This window comes from Salvelinus namaycush, chromosome 8 (genome assembly GCF_016432855.1).
Source record: "Salvelinus namaycush isolate Seneca chromosome 8, SaNama_1.0, whole genome shotgun sequence".
NCBI classification, from domain to species: domain Eukaryota; kingdom Metazoa; phylum Chordata; class Actinopteri; order Salmoniformes; family Salmonidae; genus Salvelinus; species Salvelinus namaycush.
The window spans coordinates 58479998-58500636 of record NC_052314.1 but is presented as its reverse complement, the minus strand read 5'-3'; the positions used below and the strand labels follow the sequence as shown (position 1 = coordinate 58500636).

Here is a 20639-nt window from a genome sequence, read left to right as displayed (position 1 = left end):
AAAAGTATTCCCACAGAACAATGAGACAGATATTTCACTGGATGTATAAATGTGAAGCATTCACTTATAGTGAGAGAAGATGGATTTTGTCTGACGTTCTGCAAAATGTTCTCATCTATGAAACATTTGATCTCAATACAGTTTTCTGTTCCCAAAACTAGAATCTGTTACGAACATAGTGGACTTAAGTATTGTAGTTGTTACCCTTTGCCAAAGTGTTAAAAATGTCATTGTTTAGGAGTGCAAGGTCAAATTGAGTTATTGCATGCGCACTTCAGAGTAGGCGTTCCCTAACGGTAATATGCAAATACATGCTGAACGCGCCTCTCCTTGCTTGTTCTGCCCACTGACTAATTTCTTTCCATTGGAAATGACAGGCTGTGGTCTATCTTGGGTTAGTTATAAACATTTTTGGTAATCCGACGGTGGGTAGTGTTGCCGCCGCCATTCACTTCCGTAAGTTTACTCAAAGATGAGTGAACCATCCCTTCACCTTGTTTTGGTATAACATCATTGGTCTGACAGACGTTTATAATGCATTGTATGACATCAACAAACATGGCTTAGCATTAGCTCATCTGTACAACCTTCAAAAAAGTATTTTACACGCGTGTCCATTACAATTTATGCAAGAATCGAATGCATGATGTCACCAGTAAATGTATTAATTATTACCACACAAACCATTTATTGATGCACGTGCCAGCAGTCAATCACGTAACCTCTGACACTCACTCAGCCATTCAGTCTTGTTTATGTATGTAGCTAGTGGGCTAAGCTGTAGCATTAGCAATATCTTTCAAAAGGAGACAACTCACATGTGGAAATTCTGACAGTAAAAGTCAGAAATCAGATTCTGATGGTGAGGGTCTGCTTCCCATCCTTGTGGCCATTAATAACCCTAAATCTGAGGACCCCTTGCTCACCGACAAAGTCCCATGCCCCTCTGAAGATGCTGGTGGTGATGGAGGCAGACCGACGAAGATGAAGTACAAGAGGTCTGTGGTAGCTGGAAGGCCGCGAGCCATTTCACCACTCCTGGCACTGCTGTTTGATGACGTCCATGTCCTCTCCACTGTCTATACAGCGGCCTTGTCGGCCACAGGGAAGGTGGACCACCTGATGGGAGAGAGTAAGATCAAACCAGACTGAGCTTGACTAACCTCAAGATGGGGGCAGTGGATAAGACAGACATGATAATCAGCTTTGTGGAATGCGCTCAGGAGACTACCAAGTGGTATAAGATCTTTTTCCATCTGATTGACACTGCTGTCCTCAATGGCCACATAGTTCACCACCAGATAACAGGTGAGATTATTGAACAAGTTTTTTTTTGTAATGGACATAGTTCAGTTCTAAAATTAAAGTGACTCTCTCACCCACCTCTCCACTCCCTCATCCTCCATAGGTGAGGTAATTACCTACCAAAAGTACCTCCACTGGGGGCTGTCCTGCTGCAGACAATCCCCTACGCCTCACCGCAAGGCATTCTTTCAAACTGCTGCTCAAGACAGTCGCACACGGAGGCACTGCAAATCTGACTGGCACCATGAGAAGGAAGCAGAGGTTGTTGACAAAGTACACGTGTTCAGCTTGTGTCGCACCATGCTTTGGGGAGTACCATACACTCAAGCACATTTGCAGCAATGACTAGCTGACATGCCATGATACTATGAATTTAGGGGTGGATGGGTGGGAATGCAGTTCAAATCACGACATGAATATTGAAATATGGGTTATGCATATTAATAAGTTGTCAGTCTTTTCTTGCTGTTTTTTCCCCAAGTAAAACTGTAAAGGAGTGTCTGTTTAAACGGTATGTTGCTGGCCTTAATCGTCAGCAAGAAAGTTCCAGTTATGATGTTGGCAAATAATGTTTGTGTGTGGTTTCTGAAAGCACAGAATAAAGAGGAATTATTACTAATTACAATACAGCATCAGGATATAGCAATAAAACAAATTAAAGTAGTAACATAACCCTGCTATAAAAGTAATAAATTGCATTGACAAAATCACAAATATGAATAACAGTAACTGTTGCGCTCCACAAGGAGGCAGGGCCCAGCAGAGCTAAAATACACAGGTCATGAGGCCAGGGCAGCTTCAAAAGATACAACACAAGCTAATACTTCTCTGTAAAACACACGTCAGAGACATATATATATACGGTGTGCTAGAGTAGAAATGACATAACACGATACACAAACTATAATGTAATAAGTCACTTACTTTGATAGAAACGCACACATGTCCAAAGTTATTATTTGTAAGGAAAACAACAATGGAGGTAATTCAGGCATCAGGAGGAAAAAGTTAGCATTTCTTTTCTGATCGGAGATGCTCAAATGTCTGCATACGTGACCGGGGGAAACACTGGGGAAGTGCTTGGGCTCTCATTGAAGAGAGAAGTTTGTCCGGGTTCATCGTAGTGCATCAAACGTAAATTCTCCACAGTGAAATGGAGAATTTGTGAATGTGAATTAATACGGAATTGGAACACACCTGAATTCAAACTGTTTGAAAATAATTTGAAATTGACCAGTTGAAACAGCCTATAGATAATTAGCAGGCAGCGTGGGTTAACTGTCCTGTTGCATAACAATCACATTTCCATCCAAAAATGTGTCATTTTTTTGTTTAATTAAAGAAAAATCACGACAGCTGTGATGGAAACACTAAGTTTCAGTGTAATTCTTTTTAAATGCCGACAGATTCTTTGTGTCGGTAAAATTAATAACACGGGAAATGCCGGTGAAAACGCCTTTATGTGCAAATATTGATATAATAACCACCATATCTAAGTAAATTTGGAGTCACGCATGATATGGTGTATGGTCCTCCCACTACGACTTGAGAAACCATGCAGTTTATTAGGCTTCAGATGAAATATGTTGTGAAAGTGCATGGTGATGAGCTTGATGCTGCTTTCCAATAAATACAGAGGGTCTTATTCTGTGACATGATGATCGATAATTGACTGCCGTTTGACAAATATATTCGCTGTTATCCATAATAATCTCATGTAGACTAGACAAGCCACAGCCTACCCGTATTGTATCTGCGAGCTGTTGGCTAAAGTGCAGGTGCCAAGACCAGATTAGACACATTTGCTATTTAACACAACAGTTTATGACAAAACTATCAGAGTTGAAAATGCGACGGAAACACATTGATCTTTATATTTTTATTAGGTACATGAAAACTTTAATCGAAAAAGTACATTTTGGGTGCACTACGTCATCACGCACTGATTTGATGGAAACATTTCTGATGGGAAAATGTGCACATTGTTTTTATGCAGATTTGAGAATATTCGCATGAAAATCTGTTGCCAATTGGTATGGAAACCTAGCTAGTGAGTGCATTCTGACATCACGCGCATAACAAAAAAAACTCACGCTGGGGGGTTAATGCAGGGTTTGATCTAAATGTCAGAAGCTATCGAGTGAAATTATTTTCTAATTTACAGAGTGGAATGGTTTTTCTGCTGGTGTATCCTGAGGTAGCTCCTCTCTGAGAACCTCTTCCCGCAATGCCTACAGGCGAACGGCCTCTCTCCCGTGTGGACCTTCAAGTGCATCTTCAGGTTGCCAGCCAGGGCGAAGCGCATGTGACACTGGGTACAACTGTAGGGTTTCTCCCCTGTGTGGACCCTCTGGTGCCTCTTCAGGTCACCAGCCTGAGAGAACCTCTTCTCACACTGGGGGCAGCTGAAGGGTTTCTCCCCTGTGTGGACCCTCTGGTGCCTCTTCAGGTCACCAGCCTGGGCGAAGCTCATGTGACACTGGGTACAGCTGAAGGGTTTCACCCCTGTGTGGACTCTCTGGTGGATCTCCACTTTCTGGGGGCAGCTGAAGCCTTTGTTACAGAACATGCAGAGGAACCGTTTCTCTTTACTATTGCCTGATGTTGCTCCCCCTCCCCGAGCCTTGGCCCTTTGGTCATTTGAGTTCAATACCTGATCGAAAAGAACGCAGCCTTGTGAATCGGAAGGTGTCGTTGATGTGGCCACTGGGTCACGATCCCTGAATGCATGTAAAGGGGAGTGGGTGGCACCATTTAGATTTGTCTCTAAGCTTCCCCTGTAATCTAAGAAAACTCTGCCCTGTGAGTGTCCGTCTCCTAGGAGACGATCTGCATTCCAGGTGGGAGGAGCGTCACCCTCCACTTTCACAGTCACCTCATCTACCACTATAGCCTCCCCTTTCTTATCTTGGCTCCCTTCAGAGTATACACTACTACTGTACCGGTTCCATTCCGCTCTAGACAGATCAGTCTGTGTCTCTAAACCCAAGGGCATGTTGCCAGGGCCCATCTCTGTAGTGTAAAAACAAGACGGATCATTGACAGTCTCTGACGCATCACCCAAGTCCAGATGGGAATGAACCGTCCTCGGGCTTGGGTTACCGTAAAGTAAATACTCTGAGCCGGGAGCAGGACAGCCCAGTGGCCCCTGCCCCAGTCTCTCTGGGTCTGATCTGTGGTCAGATCCTGTGTGTAAGAGCCTTTGTGTTACAGTTAAAGTCTCGGTGTCTGTCTCTGACTTGAGGACGGCGTTCGGCATTCCACTGACCTCCGTGATTCTGCGTTGGTTCCTGGGCTGGGGCGCGGCAGCAGTCGCAAGGTCCTCTGTGGCTACAGGTGGCGCCACTCCAGCCGCTGCTCCAGTCTGAATGTCTCTGCTGTGTTGTGGGTCCTCCTCTCCTTCAGTTCTCTCCTGCTTGACCAGAGACAATCCTTCAGGACCTGCAGCCTCTGCATCTGCAGACTGACACAAGAAGAGAGGAGGTTATTACCGGTACATGAGTAGAATTGGATAACAATGTCTTGGGAAGTCTCACAAGCTCCCCTATGGCAGAAAAATAAGCATGTACATGTAAGCAAGTGAATAGCTGAGGGGAGCCTTTCTGAAATAAACAGGCCATATTTGATGTACTGCGATTTTTTTATGTCACACTATAACAATAACTTGCTGGGTTGAGGTTCCACTCACCTCAATTGCTATGCTTTGGTCATCTCTCCACACATTATGTCCCGCTGGCTTCACAAAGCTCCTGTCGCCTCCAGTGAGATATCCTTCACCTGAGAGTGATTGGGGGAAAGGGGTGGTTAGGTTAGGTAATGCTCACGCTATATTGTACACTATTGACAGACGCCGTGCCGAATACCCATACTTGCGTCCTAAATAGTAGGCCGTTTGAGTAATGCAAAAATAGAACGTTTTAAATTATGTGAATTTTCTAAAATCGAGTATGCTTTAAATGCCAGGATGTTATACTCATTTCGGCTCTTCATCTTGTAGAATTCGCTGCACACTTTTCAGGAATTTTACAGCCACAATGCATTGGAAGAGGGGGAATAGTGAAGCTTCTGCGGTGGTGTTCAAATCTAAGTAGTTTTTGTTTTCCTTGAAATGATTACGAATGTATCATCGTAATGTTACATCTTTGAAAACAGATCTGCTGTCTGCTGTGCCTTTCAATAGCGTGTGACTGCGGTCCGCAATTCGGGGCGTTCCTGCATGTGGGCATTGCAGGAACCCCCTCCTCCCCTCCCTAGAGCATCCCATTGGTTCCTGCATGAACGCCCCCCCATTGAGCATCCCATTGATATTCTGGATTTCCCCTGATTTGTTTATGTAATTAAAATGTGGGTCAAAAGGAAAATAAATGTATATCTGAGTTTTCACACTGTCTACCAGTGTCCTAGCTAGCTACCGTTATCACCCCCATCTCCTGTACACCGGAGTCCTCCTTGCTAGCTAGCTAGCTAGCTAGCTAGCTAGCTAGCTAGCAAGCACACAGTGTCGCCCCTGCCACATGCTGTGTACCAGAGTCCTCTTTACTAGCTAGCTAGCATGCAGTGTCCTTCACTCCCGCCTGCCATCACTGTCGTTAACTTCTTATGGATGAGGGGCAGTATTGAGTAGCTTGGATGAATAAGGTGCCCAGAGTAAACTGCTTGCTCCTCAGTCCCAGTTGCTAATATATGCATATTATTAGTAGATTTGAATAGAAAACTCTGAAGTTTCTAAAACTGTTTGAATGATGTCTGTGAGTATAACAGAACTCATATGGCAGGCAAAAACATGAGAAAAAATCCAACCAGGAAGTGGGAAATCTGATGTTTTCAAGTCTTTGCCTATCCAATATACAGTGGAAATTTGGTCCGATTGCACTTCCTAAGGCTTCCACTAGATGTCAACAGTCTTTAGAACCTTGTTTCATGCTTCTACTGTGAAGGGGGAGAGAATAAGAGCTGTTTGAGTCAGGTGTCTGGCAGAATGCCATGAGCTTAGTCAGGCGCGCGCCCATGAGAGCTAGCTGCGTTCCTTTTCCTTTCTAAAGACAAATGAATTGTCCGGTTGAAACATTATTGAAGATTTATGTTAAAAACATCCTAAAGATTGATTCTATACACCGTTTGACATGTTTCTACGAACTGTAATATAACTTTTTTGACTTTTCGTCTGGACTAAGGGTGCCTGCGCTTCATGAATTTGGATTTGTGAACTAAACGTGCAAACAAAAAGGAGGTATTTGGACATAAATACAAACATTTATTGTGGAACTGGGATTCCTGGGAGTGCATTCTGATGAAGATCAAAGGTAAGTGAATATTTATAATGCTATTTCTGACTTCTGTTGACTCCACAACATGGCAGGTATCTGTATGGCTTGTTTTGGTGTCTGAGCGCTGTACTCATATTATTGCATGGTGTGCTTTTTCCGTAAAGCTTTTTTGAAATCTGACACAGCGGTTGCATTAAGCAGAAGTATATCTTTAATTCCATGTATAACACTTGTATTTATCAACATTTATAATGAGTATTTCTGTAAATTGATGTGGCTCTCTGCAAAATCACCGGATGTTTTGGAAGCAAAACATTACTGAACATAACGCGCCAATGTAAAACTAAGATTTTGGGATATAAATATGAACTTTATCGAACAAAACATACATGTATTGTGTAACATGAAGTCCTACGAGTGTCATCTAATGAAGATCATGAAAGGTTAGTGATTCATTTTATCTCTTTCTGCTTTTTGTGACTCCTCTCTTTGGCTGGAAAAATGGCTGTGTTTTTCTGTGACTAGGTGCTGACCTAACATAATCGCATGGTATGCTTTCGTCTTAAAGCCTTTTTGAAATCGGACACTGTGGTGGGATTAACAACAAGTTTATCTTTAAAATGGTGTGTAATACTTGTATGTTTGAGGAATTTTAATTATGAGATTTCTGTTGTTTGAATTTGGCGCCCTGCACTTTCACTGGCTGTTGTCATATCGATCCCGTTAACGGGATTTCATCCATAAGAAGTTTTAACAGAACTGCAAGAAAACCGCGCCGAACAGGCCGGGGCGAATGCCCTGTCTACCGGTGTACTAGCTAGCTACTAGAAGTTATAACTGTTTAGAACAGTAACGTTACCTACAGGGTTACTTGCTTGCTGTTGAGCAACAACTTCATATTTAACATTAGCCTAGTTAGCTACTTGTTGTAAATACCAGGCCTGTGTTCAAACTGTTGCCGGGTCTGATGACAATACCAGACTTTTAATTCAGTGGCAAACACAGCAACTTGATAAAGTATGTAGCAGTCTAGCTACAGTTGAAGTCGGAAGTTTACATACACTTACGTTGGAGTCATAAACTCATTTTTCAACCACTCCACAAATTTCTTGTTAACAAACTCGGTTAGGACATCTACTTTGTGCATGACAAGTAATTTTTCCAACAATTGTTTACAGACAGATTATTTCACTTGTAATTCACTGTATCACAATTTCAGTGGGTCAGAAGTTTACATACACTAAAGTTGACTGTGCCTTTAAACAGCTTGAAAATTCCAGAAAATTATGTCATGGCTTTAGAAGCTTCTGATAGGCTATTTGACATCATTTGAGTCAATTGGAGGTGTACCTGTGGATGTATTTCAAGGCCTACCTTCAAACTCAGTGCCTCTTTGCTTGACATCATGGGAAAATCAAAAGACAACATTTTAGACCTCCACAAGTCTGGTTCATCCTTGGGAGCAATTTCCAAACGCCTGAAGGTACCTCGTTCATCTGTACAAACAATAGTACGCAAGTATAAACACCATTGGACCACGCAGCCATCATACCGCTCAGGAAGGAGACTCGTTCTGTCTCCTAGAGATGAATGTACTTTAGTGTGAAAAGTGCGAATCAATCCCAGAACAACAGCAAAGGACCTTGTGAAGATGCTGGAGGAAACAGGTACAAAAGTATCTATATCCACAGTCAAATGAGTCCTATATCGACATAATCTGAAAGGGCGCTCAGCAAGGAAGAAGCCACTGCTCCAAAACCGCCATAAAAAAGCCAGACTACGGTTTGCAACTGCACATGGGGACAAAGATCGTGCTTTTTGTAGAAATGTCCTCTGGTCTGATGAAACAAAAATAGAACTGTTTGGCCATAATGACCATCGTTATGTTTGGAGGAAAAAGGGGAACACCATCCCAATCGTGAAGCATGGGGGTGGCAGCATCATGTTGTGTGGGTGCTTTGCTGCAAGAGGGACTGGTGCACTTCACAAAATAGATGGCATCATGAGGTAGGAAAATGATGTGCATATATTAAAGCAACATCTCAAGACATCATTCAGGGAGTTAAAGCTTGGTCGTAAATGGGTCTTCCAAATGGACAATGACCCCAAGCATACTTCCAAAGTTGTGGCAAAATGGCTTAAGGACAACAAAGTCAAGGTATTGGAGTGGCCATCACAAAGCCCTGACCTCAATCCTATAGAAAATGTGTGGGCTGAACTGAAAAGGCGTGTGCGAGCAAGGAGGCCTACAAACCTGACTCAGTTACACCAGCTCTGTCAGGAGGAATGGGCCAAATTTCACGCAACTTGTGGAAGGCTACCCAAAACTTTTGACCCAAGTTAAACAATAAAGGCAATGCTACCAAATACTAATTGAGTGTATGTAAACTTCTGACCGACTGGGAATGTGATGAAAGAAATAAAAGCTGAAATAAATCATTCTCTCTACTATTATTCTGACATTTAACATTCTTCAAATAAAGTGGTGATCCTACTGACCTAAGACAGGGAATTTTTACTGTGATTAAATGTCAGGAATTGTGAAAAACTGAGTTTAAATGTATTTGGCTAAAGTGTATGTAAACTTCCGACTAACTGTATCTACAGAAAGTTCACAGCTCTACTTTGCTCATGTTTTGATTCATGTTGTACTTAATCTTATAACTTTTCAGGATCTATGGGCAGGATCACCTGCATGAGCTGGAGGGGCAGTCATCACCTGCATGGTTGAAGAAAAAAAAGTTGGTACAGGTACCCCTGTTCTCTGAAAGCAACAACACTTTTCCATCTATTTCCTATGCTTCACCGGCACATTCATGTAAACCACCGGTCAAAAGTTTTAGAACACCTACTCATTCAAGGGTTTTTCTTTATTTTTTTTTACTATTTTCTACATTGTAGAATAATAGTGAAGACATAAAAACTATGAAAAAACACATATGGAATCATGTAGTAACCAAAAAAAGTGTTAAAATATATTTTGATTTGTTTACATTTGAGATTCTTCAAAATAGCCACCCTTTGCCTTGGCAGCTTTGCACACTCTTGGCATTCTCTCAACCAGCTTCATGGGGTAGTCACCTGGAATGCATTTCAATTAACAGGTGTGCCTTGTTAAAAGTTAATTTGTGGAATTTCTTTACTTCTTAAGCGTTTGAGCCAATCAGTTGTGTTGTAACAAGGTAGGGGTGGCATACAGAACATAGCCCTATTTGGTAAAAGACCAAGTCCATATTATGGCAAGAACAGCTCAAATAAGCAAAGAGAAATGACAGTCCATCATTACTTTAAGACATGAAGGTCAGTCAATACGGAACATTTTCAAGAACTTTGAAAGTTTCTTCAAGTGCAGTCGCAAATACCATCAAGCGCCATGATGAAACTGGCTCTCATGAGGACCGCCACAGGAATGGAAGACCCAGAGCTACCTCTCCTGCAGAGGACAAGTTCATTAGAGTTACCAGCCTCAGAAATTGCAGCCCAAATAAATGCTTCACAGAGTTCAACAGACACATCTCATCATCAACTGTCCAGAGGAGAGCGTGTGAATCAGGCCTTCATGGTCAAATTGCTGCAAATAAACCACTACTAAAGGACACCAATAAGAAGAAGAGATTTGCTTGGGCCAAGAAACACAAGCAATGGACATTAGACCGGTGGAAATGTGTCCTTTGGTCTGGAGTCCAAATTTGTGATTTTTGGTTCCAACCGCCGTGTCTTTGTGCTACGCGGTGTGGGTGAACGGTTGATCTCTGGATGTGTATTTCCCACGTAAAGTATGGAGGAGGAGGTGTTATGGTGTGGGGGTGCTTTGCTGGTGACACTGTCAGATTTATTTAGAATTCAAGGCACACTTAACCAGCATGGCTACCACTGCATTCTGCAGCGATATGCCATCCCATGTGGTTTGGGCTTAGTGGGACTATCATTTGTTTTTCAACAGGACAAGGGCCCAACATACCTCCAGGCTGTGTAAGTGCTATTTTACCAAGAAGGAGAGTGATGGAGTGCTGCATCAGATGACCTGGCCTCCACAATCCCCCGACCTCAACCAAATTGAGATTGTTTGGGATGTACCGCAGAGTGAATGAAAAGCAGCCAACAAGTGCTCAGCATGTGGGAACTCCAAGACTGTTGGAAAAACATTCCAAGGGAAAGCTGGTTGAGAGAATGCCAAGAGTGTGCAAAGCTGTCATCAAGGCAAAGGGTGGCTACTTAGAAGAATATAAAATGTTGATTTGTTTAACACTTTTTTGGTTACTACATGATTCCATATGTGTTATTTCATAGTTTGTCTTCACTACTATTCTACAATGTAGAAAATAGTAAAAAGAAAAACCCTTGAATGAGTAAGTGTTCTAAAAACGTTTTACCGATAGTGTAAATGTGAAGACATACATGTTAGAAAGGTGGAAGTATTACAGAGAAATGTATTGCAATTAGCACAATCATTTACAGGGCTTTATATGTAGTATTTTTGATGCTGAAAGCTATCCTTTTCCATATTTTTCCAGGAATATGGAGTCCGTGCTGACTCGGGAAGACACAGCCGCATCCTGGAAGTGGTATTCGGTGATGGATTTGGTGCTAGGGGGTTGCCACTCCATCACCCTACCGGTTATCATCTCCTCATCCTCCCTAGGTGTAGCTGTGGGCTCCAGATGTGGATGCTGGAGAAAGTATGGCCATTAATAAGATGTAGTTTTAGGTATTTTGTTTCATAGCTATTATTTATTAATTTTGTACTGTTTTTGGTGAGATTTTTTTTTTAACCCAACGTGGATCTCTTCTCATTTAAGTGTTTCTTGTTTATAAGAAAAGATTTGTACATCGACTGTTGGTGTGTTTTACTTTCAACATAATTTTTTTTTTAATGCACTCGCACATCTGAGCCATTTTGTTGCAGGTGCATGGTAAACAGTTGATACGTTTAAAAAAATAGAAACCCACGCACACTTGCTAGTATCACTTTTTTTTTTATTGAAGAGTGCGTGTCGGGTTCTTGGCCTTTCATCAGCTTTTTGCTCTACTAAACTAAATAAAATATCTTTGGTAGAATAATAATTAATTTAATTTCTATAGCTCTCTTCATTACAATCTCAAAGTTCATCAAAAGCAAAAAAACGTAATACATCGTCATAAGTAGCCTAGCGATAGTTGCCTAGGTCATTCCAAAGGAGGCCAAGTCTTTGAGTGCATGCTACTTATCTAGCTAACATTGGCCCAAAACATCAACACTCCGCTATAGTGAAAGGGCTTCTTCTTTTGTGTTTTCACTTTGTGAAACAAAAGGGGAAAGAGAACCACCCTTCTGATTGCCCTACACTCATTAAAACCCACAACCCCATTCCACTACTTTGACCCTATTGTCTCCTACACCAGGCCGACACCCTGTAACTCTTATTTTTTACCAGTCTGACCTCGTTTTTTTTTACAAGTTTCCAGTTGTCTTGAACGCACCAAAAGTAGTAAGTTTCAGCCATGGCATACTGAATATTTTTTACTAAACAGTGCGTGCTTAATACTAAGACGATAAGTACATACTATGCAGTTTAAGTATGTAATATGCTATTATTCAGACACGCCCAGAGTCTACAATTGACAAGGATGTAAGGTAATACTTCTTAACATAACTTCTTGATATACTATTTATTTATTGATTGATTGTATTCCATGCATCACATTTTTTTAATTGAGTATGACAATAAGAAATTCAGTAAATCAAGAATCTGGTTAGAATATGATACTGGTTGTGTCAAATCTGGCTTGTCTACAACTTAAACGGCATACTGTGTACTAATCATACTACATTCTATTTAGAACTACTAAGTAAAAACGAATGCAGTAAGCAACAAATACCAACATACTAGGCTCATCTATAATGAGAATGTGTCATCTAATACGCAATTGCACTATTTCCCGCCATTTGTTCATTTCGGTAGCACATTACCATTTTTAAAACTGCAACATGTAACTTTTTGTGGACTGACAAAATTCACATAGAAATGTGTTATAGATCTGTCACTCATTGAAAGCAAGTCTAAGAAGCGGTAGATCTGTTTTATGTGTGCCATTTCTATGCTTCCCATTCTTAAGTTTAGTTTTTGCGTCTTTTGCTTTAAACAGCTGAAAATACAATATTTTTGGTTATGGAAAATATATTTAACATCGGTTTAGATGTTACAATGATTCTCTACACAATGAATGCTTGTTTTGTAACAAACTGAAATTGGGCGAACTATTAGAATTTTAGCAACCAGGAAATGGTGGAAGGATTTCTGCATATTGCACCTTTAATTATCAGCATATGTCAAACACATGGGAGTCTTCCACAAAAGTCTGCAGTGAATTCTACTAGATGAAATGGCGACATGAGTATAACATACTAGCATTTGCTGTCCAGTGTACCTCAGTTGGTAGAACATGGCACTTGTAACGCCAGGGTTGTGGGTTGGATTCCCACGGGCGTCCAGTACAAAAAAAAGTATGAATAAGTATGCACTCACTACTGTAAATCGTCAACAAAATGGTACATTTAAATCAAACTCGATTTTTGAAAATGTACATACTTAAAACGTTCTGTTTCCTCATACCTAAAATGCCTATTCTGACATGGTCTTTGTGCAAGAGGATTTTGTTCTTAATTGACCTGCCTGGTCAAATAATAGCGATTTTATTTTTTTTTGCAAGATCGCAAGGGGAACTATTGCACCTATGTGGAATTTGTGGATTGCCTTCAAAATAAAAGTCCTAAATTGAAAGTGACGGAAACGGATACATACATAAGAATCATGCCATATTTGGACTAGCTATTGCTGAACAAGATTGGAATGTCATATAAATTAAACAAAAGACAATAGTAAAAAAAAATACATCACTATGGATGTATTAGACTTGAATTGCATTGGGGGCATAATTATATGCACTGTACAGCCTTACCTATGGATTCTGGGTCCATGAAATGGAGAATCAGCCCACTCAGTGATACCCACAAAACACAACTGAAGACTTTACACACATATTAGTGTCATAGATTTTATTGCGAGACTTCGAAACCACTGAAATGAGCCACATTGCAATATAAAATGTCAATACGTACAATAGGCTTTTATAGTGAGGTGTTTGTGTTAAAATAACAAATTATTGTATTTAGTTGAATTTGACATTCTGACATTGTCAGAAGAAAAAAAACATTGTAGCATGATCTATTCCAAATATGCCATGACTCCATAATTTTAACCATTTGCATCACTTTCAATGATGGAATTTTACTTTGAAGGCGAAATTAAAGTTCCACTCGTGTGGCTAATCCTTATTGTGGCTAGCTTAACATAGGTCAGTATTGCGTACTATTCAAAAACTAACCAAGACACAATTCTGAGTAACACATCTGAACACGTATGCAGAGGAGAACGGTGCAACAGCCCCGCAGCCTCCACCTTCTGCAAATTGTACCTCTTGCCATTCCGCTGTTTCGGTCGTGAATCTTGACACTACTGGGACGACTGGCGAGGACGCGCTCTCGTATTGTCCTCTCTGCGCGTTCCCGTGCCACCTTCAGTTCCAGTAGCTGTAGTTTCCTCCGCAATCCCCTGTTTTCTTTCTGGCTTTGAGTTATTTCCAAACGAAACACTGCATAGTCGTCGTCTACGAGTTTACAGATCTCTGACACGGCTGCATTCGCTAGCACCTCCATAATGGAGGCTATTTGAGTGTGAAAAACCATACAGTTAGCCATCGTTAGGTTAGCAGCTAGCTAGCGTTACCTAGAATAAACCAAGTTCCGTCTCCAACGCGAAGTAAAGACTACCTGAGGTACGTTTATGATGCTCGTATGTATTTTGAGTTCCAATGTGTTAATAAAGGTCTAAATAACAACAAAAACGCTAACGTGGAAATTGTATTTGTTCACTACACTACTTCTGTTTCTTCGGTATCATGGTGTTCGCACATTGTTTGTGCATGCCGCCACCTACTGTGCGGGAGTGTGGGCGATCACGTTAAATTGAGTGATACAAAAAGGAAGAGGGAAAGGGAAAAATTGTACCATCAAACTAACCCTTCACCTATATACCACTATTTCATTAAAAAAACACCACCACCCCAGTCCACTACGTTGATCCTCACTGATCCTATACCAGGCCTACTATTTCATTCAACACACCTTGTAACTCTCCTGCAGTAAAACCTTGTACACCCAAGTACTTCTTTGCAGCTGCCACCACATCTATTTTCTGTGATTTAGGTTCCATTTCTGTGGTACAGTTGATAACCATGGCTATGAATGCTAAGAAGCCAACCTTACTGAAGCACAAATGTGTATCACTCTATATTACTACTCACCCTTGACCCATCATCCTCTACTCTCTTCATTGCCTCAGCATAGGACACCTTCTGTTCTACTCTGACAACCTCAACCAGTCCCTCTCGCACTAAGGCACTTCTGATCCCCAGCAACATGGGAACCCCCATAATTGATACTAACATTCCTTCGGCCCATGCCCTCCTGCTCACTTCTCGGAATCTACCTCCTACACACTGCTGCTGCAACATGACCATAAGCTTGGCATCTGAAACACTTTAGTGGGTTCGGCTCAAAAGCTCTCACGGGATAACTGACATATTCTAACATGACTTTGTTAGGTAAAGACTCAAAAGGACAGACAGTGTCAGCGTAGCACCAAACGGCGGGCGTCACAGACAAAGGGAATCTTCCATTTCAGTTTCTCCACCTCAACACTTAATGCCACCCCAGTAATAACTCCTTTCAAAGGCACCCTGCTCCAGAGAGCAAATCAAGTCACGGGTCTTGTCCAGAGGTGCGTTCTGCGAAGTGCCCTCTTCCTCAGAAAGGGAAGAAACACTGAAAATCATTAAGTCCACTTCGAGCTACCTTCACCGATTTAACAGTACCCAAATAATTTTTGCCCCAGCCTGAGACGACATATGGGTCAGCCAAAAGGCAGGGATCCACTTTCTCCAAAAATGTCACTCCCAATGGGACCGAATCATACTTTGCATGATCATCGGGGCGAGGCTTGGACTCTAAGGTCTTCATCACACCTGCCACCGCAGGTAATTCATCCTCACTCTCGTCAGGTTAAATTTCTGAGCCATCAGAAAAAGCAGAGTACGGTTTGTACTTGCCATTCTTCCTCAACACACATCTTCCAACTACACTCGTCTTTTCTTCCTAGCTGTCCATAACCACATCTCTCTGTTCACAACGCTCATGCCGCACCTTCATCCGCTGTATTGTTTACAGAACACGCACTGATGGCCTTTCTCCAATACCCAACATCTGTTCCTTATCCCAATTTACGCGTCTGGCAATCTCTGGCCTCTCCACATTGGGATTGTTACCTGCTGTTCCTTTTGCTTATTTTGCACGTGTTGATTTCATTTGACAGCTGACATAACAAGGAATTGCCAAAGAGCCACTATTCACTTCCGTTTACTTATTCTTAAAATTTGTATTGCCGGATTGCAACTAGTGATGTGCATTTCGAACGATTCGTTATTTTTTAACAACTCTTTTAACTGACTCGAGAGTCATGATTTGTTTTTCTGAGTGACTCGTTCATTTGACCAGCTAGTGCTGGTCGCAATGAGTTCTACAGTATGATTACTACACGCTTCTCCGGCTCAGCGGCTCCAGCGAATTGCAACTGAGAAAATAATCAATCCATTGGCTAATTTGTCAAGTTCCACTTATTTTTTTAGCTAGTCTGTACAACAACAAAAAAACTGACCATTTTATAAATGGTATAACTGTGTGATAAACAAGTTCCTTGAATTTTCATATCTATTTTGTTGTGCTGTTTAATTTGTATTGGTGTTTTGTGTCCGATGCGTGGTGGTCTTCCATATCATTTGCGGAGTGCATCATGAGCAAAGTCATTGTAGCCTATAATTTCAATTCCCCTGTGAAAACCATGAGCATGGGACTTGGCTTTGCTATACCTTTGCCTACCAAAAGTTGTACCGTGTCCATTACAGCGTAGAAAAACGCCTCTCCAATTTACGGAATATACCAAAGCATTGGCCATAACAATAGATGGTGAAGTCAATGATACTCGTTTCTCCTATCCATCTGTGGCTAAGTTTTTCCTAAATGCTTATGACAAACCCAGCTCCAACCATATTCCAGCCAGCTGGACTATTCCCAAACCCTATCCCCATATTACAACCCAACCCCATCCCCATATTTGTTTTTGTTTTTCTGCTATTTTGCACACCCATTTTTCTACTTGCACATCCCATCTGCACATATCACTCCAGTGTAAATTGCCAAATTGTAATTACTTCGCCACTATTAGCCTATTTATTGCCTTACCTCCTTACTTCATTTGCACACACTGTATACAGATTTTTATATTGTGTTATTGGCTGTACGTTTGTTTATCCCATGTGTAACTCTGTTGTTGTCGCACTGCTTTGCTTTATCTTGGCCAGGTCACAGTTGTAAATGAGAACTTGTTCTCAACTGGCCTACCTGGGTAAATAAAGGTGAAATTTTTAAAATTCTAAATACATTAATAATAATTAAACAGTCCTCACCTTGAATTTCAAATCACAACCTCTTGATTCACGGTACGCCAATCTTCCTGCTACGCCACAATGTCTATGTCACATATCGGTTAATCAGAGTATTCTCATCATTGATTAGATGTATTTATTTCAGCAATATAAGGCCTTTCAGTATAATTGTCTAATGTTGGTGGGGCATGTTAACCCGATTTAATGATACTGCTGAATCACTTTGAGATCTGTTCATGTTTTTCTTGAGTGTACTTTAACAGAGCTGAGATTTACTTCAAAGTGCATTCACCCTATTGCTTACAGCCGTACACCTATCAAGTTGTTTCAGCTCTCCACAAGTGCCTAGAGAGGAGAGGGTAGGGTTTCTTTGCTGCTTGCATTTGCTGTTTGTTTTGGTTGTGTTTCAGATTATATCGTGCCCAGTAGAAATTAATGGTAAATAATGTATTGCGTCATTTTGGAGTCACTTTTATTGTAAATAACAATAGAATGTTTCTAAACGCTTCTAAATTTAATGTGGATGCTACCATGATTACAGATAGTCCTGAATGAATTGTGAATAATGATGAGTGGGAAAGTTACAAGTTACATATACCCCCAAGACATGCTAACCTCTCACCATTACAATAACAGGGAAGGTGAGCATTTTAGGGGGGTTATGATATTTGTGCATATAACTCTCACTCATCATTATTCACGAATCATTCAGGATTATCCGTAATCATGGTAGCATCCACATGAATATTGAAGTGTTAAGAACATATTCTATTCTTATTTACAATAAAAGGTGACTCAAATTACACAATACATTATTTACCAATCATTTCTATTGGGCAGAAAATAATCTGAAACAGAACCCAAACAAACAGCAAATGCATCCAACATGTTTGTAGAGTCACAAGCTTAAAGTAATCATTGCACGCTAGGAATATGGGACCAAATACTACACTTTTGACTACTTTAATACACATTCAGTTGAAGTCAGAAATTGTGGCGTACAGCATTAGCATCAAATAGCCCCCGTGATATGCAACTTTTCAGGGAAGTTAGGAACCAATATACACAGGCAGTTAGGAAAGTGAAGGCTAGCTTTTTCAAACAGAAATTTGCATCCTGCAGCACAAACTCCAAAAAGTTTTGGGACACTGTAAAGTCAACAGCCCTGCACCCCCCACAGCAACTTGCCCAAGCCTCCCACATTTCTCCTTCACCCAAATCCAGATAGCTGATGTTCTGAAAAAGCGGCAAAATCTGGACCTTTACAAATCAGCAGGGCTAGACAATCTGGACCCTCTCTTTCTAAAATTATCAGCCAAAATTGTTGCAACCCCTATTACTAGCCTGTTCAACCTTTCTTTCGTATCGTCTGAGATCCCCAAAGATTGGAAAGCTGCCGCGGTCATCCCCCTCTTCTAAGGAGGAGACACTCTAGACCCAAACTGCTACAGACCTATATCTATCCTACCATGCCTTTCTAAGGTCTTCGAAAGGCAAGTTAACAAACAGATCACCGACCATTTCGAATCCCACCGTACCTTACCGTACCTTCTCCGCTATGCAATTTCCGAGCTGGTCATGGGTGCACCTCAGCCACGCTCAAGGTCCTAAACGATATCATAACCGTCATTGATAAGAGACAATACTGTGCAGCTGTATTCATCGACCTGGCCAAGGCTTTCGACTCTGTCAATCACCACATTCTTATCGGCAGACTCAACAGCCTTGGTTTCTCAAATGACTGCCTCGCCTGGTTCACCAACTACTTCTCAGACAGAGTTCAGTGTGTCAAATCGGAGGGCCTGTTGACTTCTGGCAGTCTCTATGGGGATGCCACAGGGTTCAATTCTCGGGCCGACTCTTCTCTGTATACATCAATGGTGTCGCTCTTGCTGCTGGTGATTCTCTGATCCACCTCTACGCAAACAACACCATTCTGTATACATCTGTCCCATCTTTGGACACTGTGCTAACTAACCTCCAGACGAGCTTCAATGCCATACAACTCTCCTTCCGGGGCATTCCAACTGCTCTTAAATGCAAGTAAAACTAAATGCATGCTCTTCAACCGATTGCTGCCTGCGCCCGCCCGTCCAGCATCACAACTCTGGACGGTTCTGACCTAGAATATGTGGATAACTACAAATACCTAGGTGTCTGGTTAGACTGTAAACTCTCCTTCCAGACTCACATTAAGCATCTCCAATCCAAAATTAAATCTAGAATCTGCTTCCTATTTCGCAACAAAGCATTCTTCACTCATGCTGCCAAACATGCCCTCGTAAAACTGACAATCCTGACGATTCTTGACTTCGGCGATGTCATTTACAAAATAGCCTCCAACACTCTACTCAGCAAATTGGATGCAGTCTATCACAGTGCAATCCGTTTTGTCACCAAAGCCCCATATACTACCCATCACTGCGACCTGTATGCTCTCGTTGGCTGGTCCTCGCTTCATATTCGTCGCCAAACCCAATGGCTCCAGGTCATCTATAAGTCTTTGCTAGGTAAAAACCCTGCCTTATCTCAGCTCACTGGTCACCATAGCAGCACCCACCCGTAGCACGCGCTTCAGCAGGTATATTTCACTGGTCACCCCCAATGCCAACTCCGCCTTTGAACGCCATTCCTTCCAGTTCTCTGCTGCCAATGACTGGAACGAATTGCAAATGTCACTGAAGCTGGAGACCCATATCTCCCTCACTAACTTTAAGCACCAGATGTCAGAGCAGCTCACAGATCACTGCACATAGCCTATCTGTAAATAGCCCATCCAACTACCTCATCCCCATACTGTTATTATTTTTTTGCTCCTTTGCACCCCAGTATCTCTACTTGCATATTCATTTTTTGCACATCTATCACTCCAGTGTTTAATTGCTAAATTGTAATTATTTCACCACTATGGCCTATTTACTTACCTCATTTGCACACTGTATATAGACTTTTTTTCCCTCTATTGTGTTATTGACTGTATGTTTGTTTATTCCATGTGTAACTCTGTGTTGTGTCGCACTGCTTTTCTTTATCTTTGCCAGGTCGCAGTTGTAAATGAGAACTTGTTCTCAACTAGCCGACCTGGTTAAATAAAAGGTGAAATAAAAAATTAAAAAACGTTTCACCACTTTATTTTAATAATGTAAAATGTCAGAATAATAGTGGAGAAATCTTTTATTTATTTCATCACATTCCCAGTGGGTCAGAAGTTTACATACACTCAATTAGTATTTGGTAGCATTGCCTTTAAATTGTTTAACTTGGGTCAAACGTTTTGGGTAGCCTTCCACAAGCTTCCCACAATAAGTTGGGTGAATTTTGTCCCATTCCTCCTGACATAGCTGGTGTAACCGAGTCAGGTTTGTGTGCCTCCTTGCTGGAAACATGCTTTTTCAGTTCTGCCCACAAATTATCCTGTGGGATTGAAGTCGGGGCTTTGTGATGGTCACTCCAATACCTTGACTTTGTTGTCCTTAAGCCATTTTGCCACAACTTTGGAAGTATGCTTGGGGTCATTGTCCATTTGGA

The 20639-nt window shown here is 41.4% G+C and overlaps 1 protein-coding gene across 1 annotated transcript; it reads right to left on the bottom strand.

Annotated features, from left to right (window-relative positions):
- Nucleotides 1-3316: 3316 nt before the first annotated feature.
- Nucleotides 3317-14499, bottom strand: LOC120052939 (zinc finger protein with KRAB and SCAN domains 8-like). The gene is made up of 3 exons (XM_039000178.1): nucleotides 14028-14499; nucleotides 4994-5082; nucleotides 3317-4768 (listed from the first exon to the last, which is right to left on the bottom strand). The coding sequence occupies exons 1-3, from the start codon at nucleotides 14308-14310 to the stop codon at nucleotides 3464-3466; spliced, it is 1677 nt and encodes a 558-aa protein (XP_038856106.1). The 5' UTR covers nucleotides 14311-14499; the 3' UTR covers nucleotides 3317-3463.
- Nucleotides 14500-20639: the final 6140 nt, after the last annotated feature.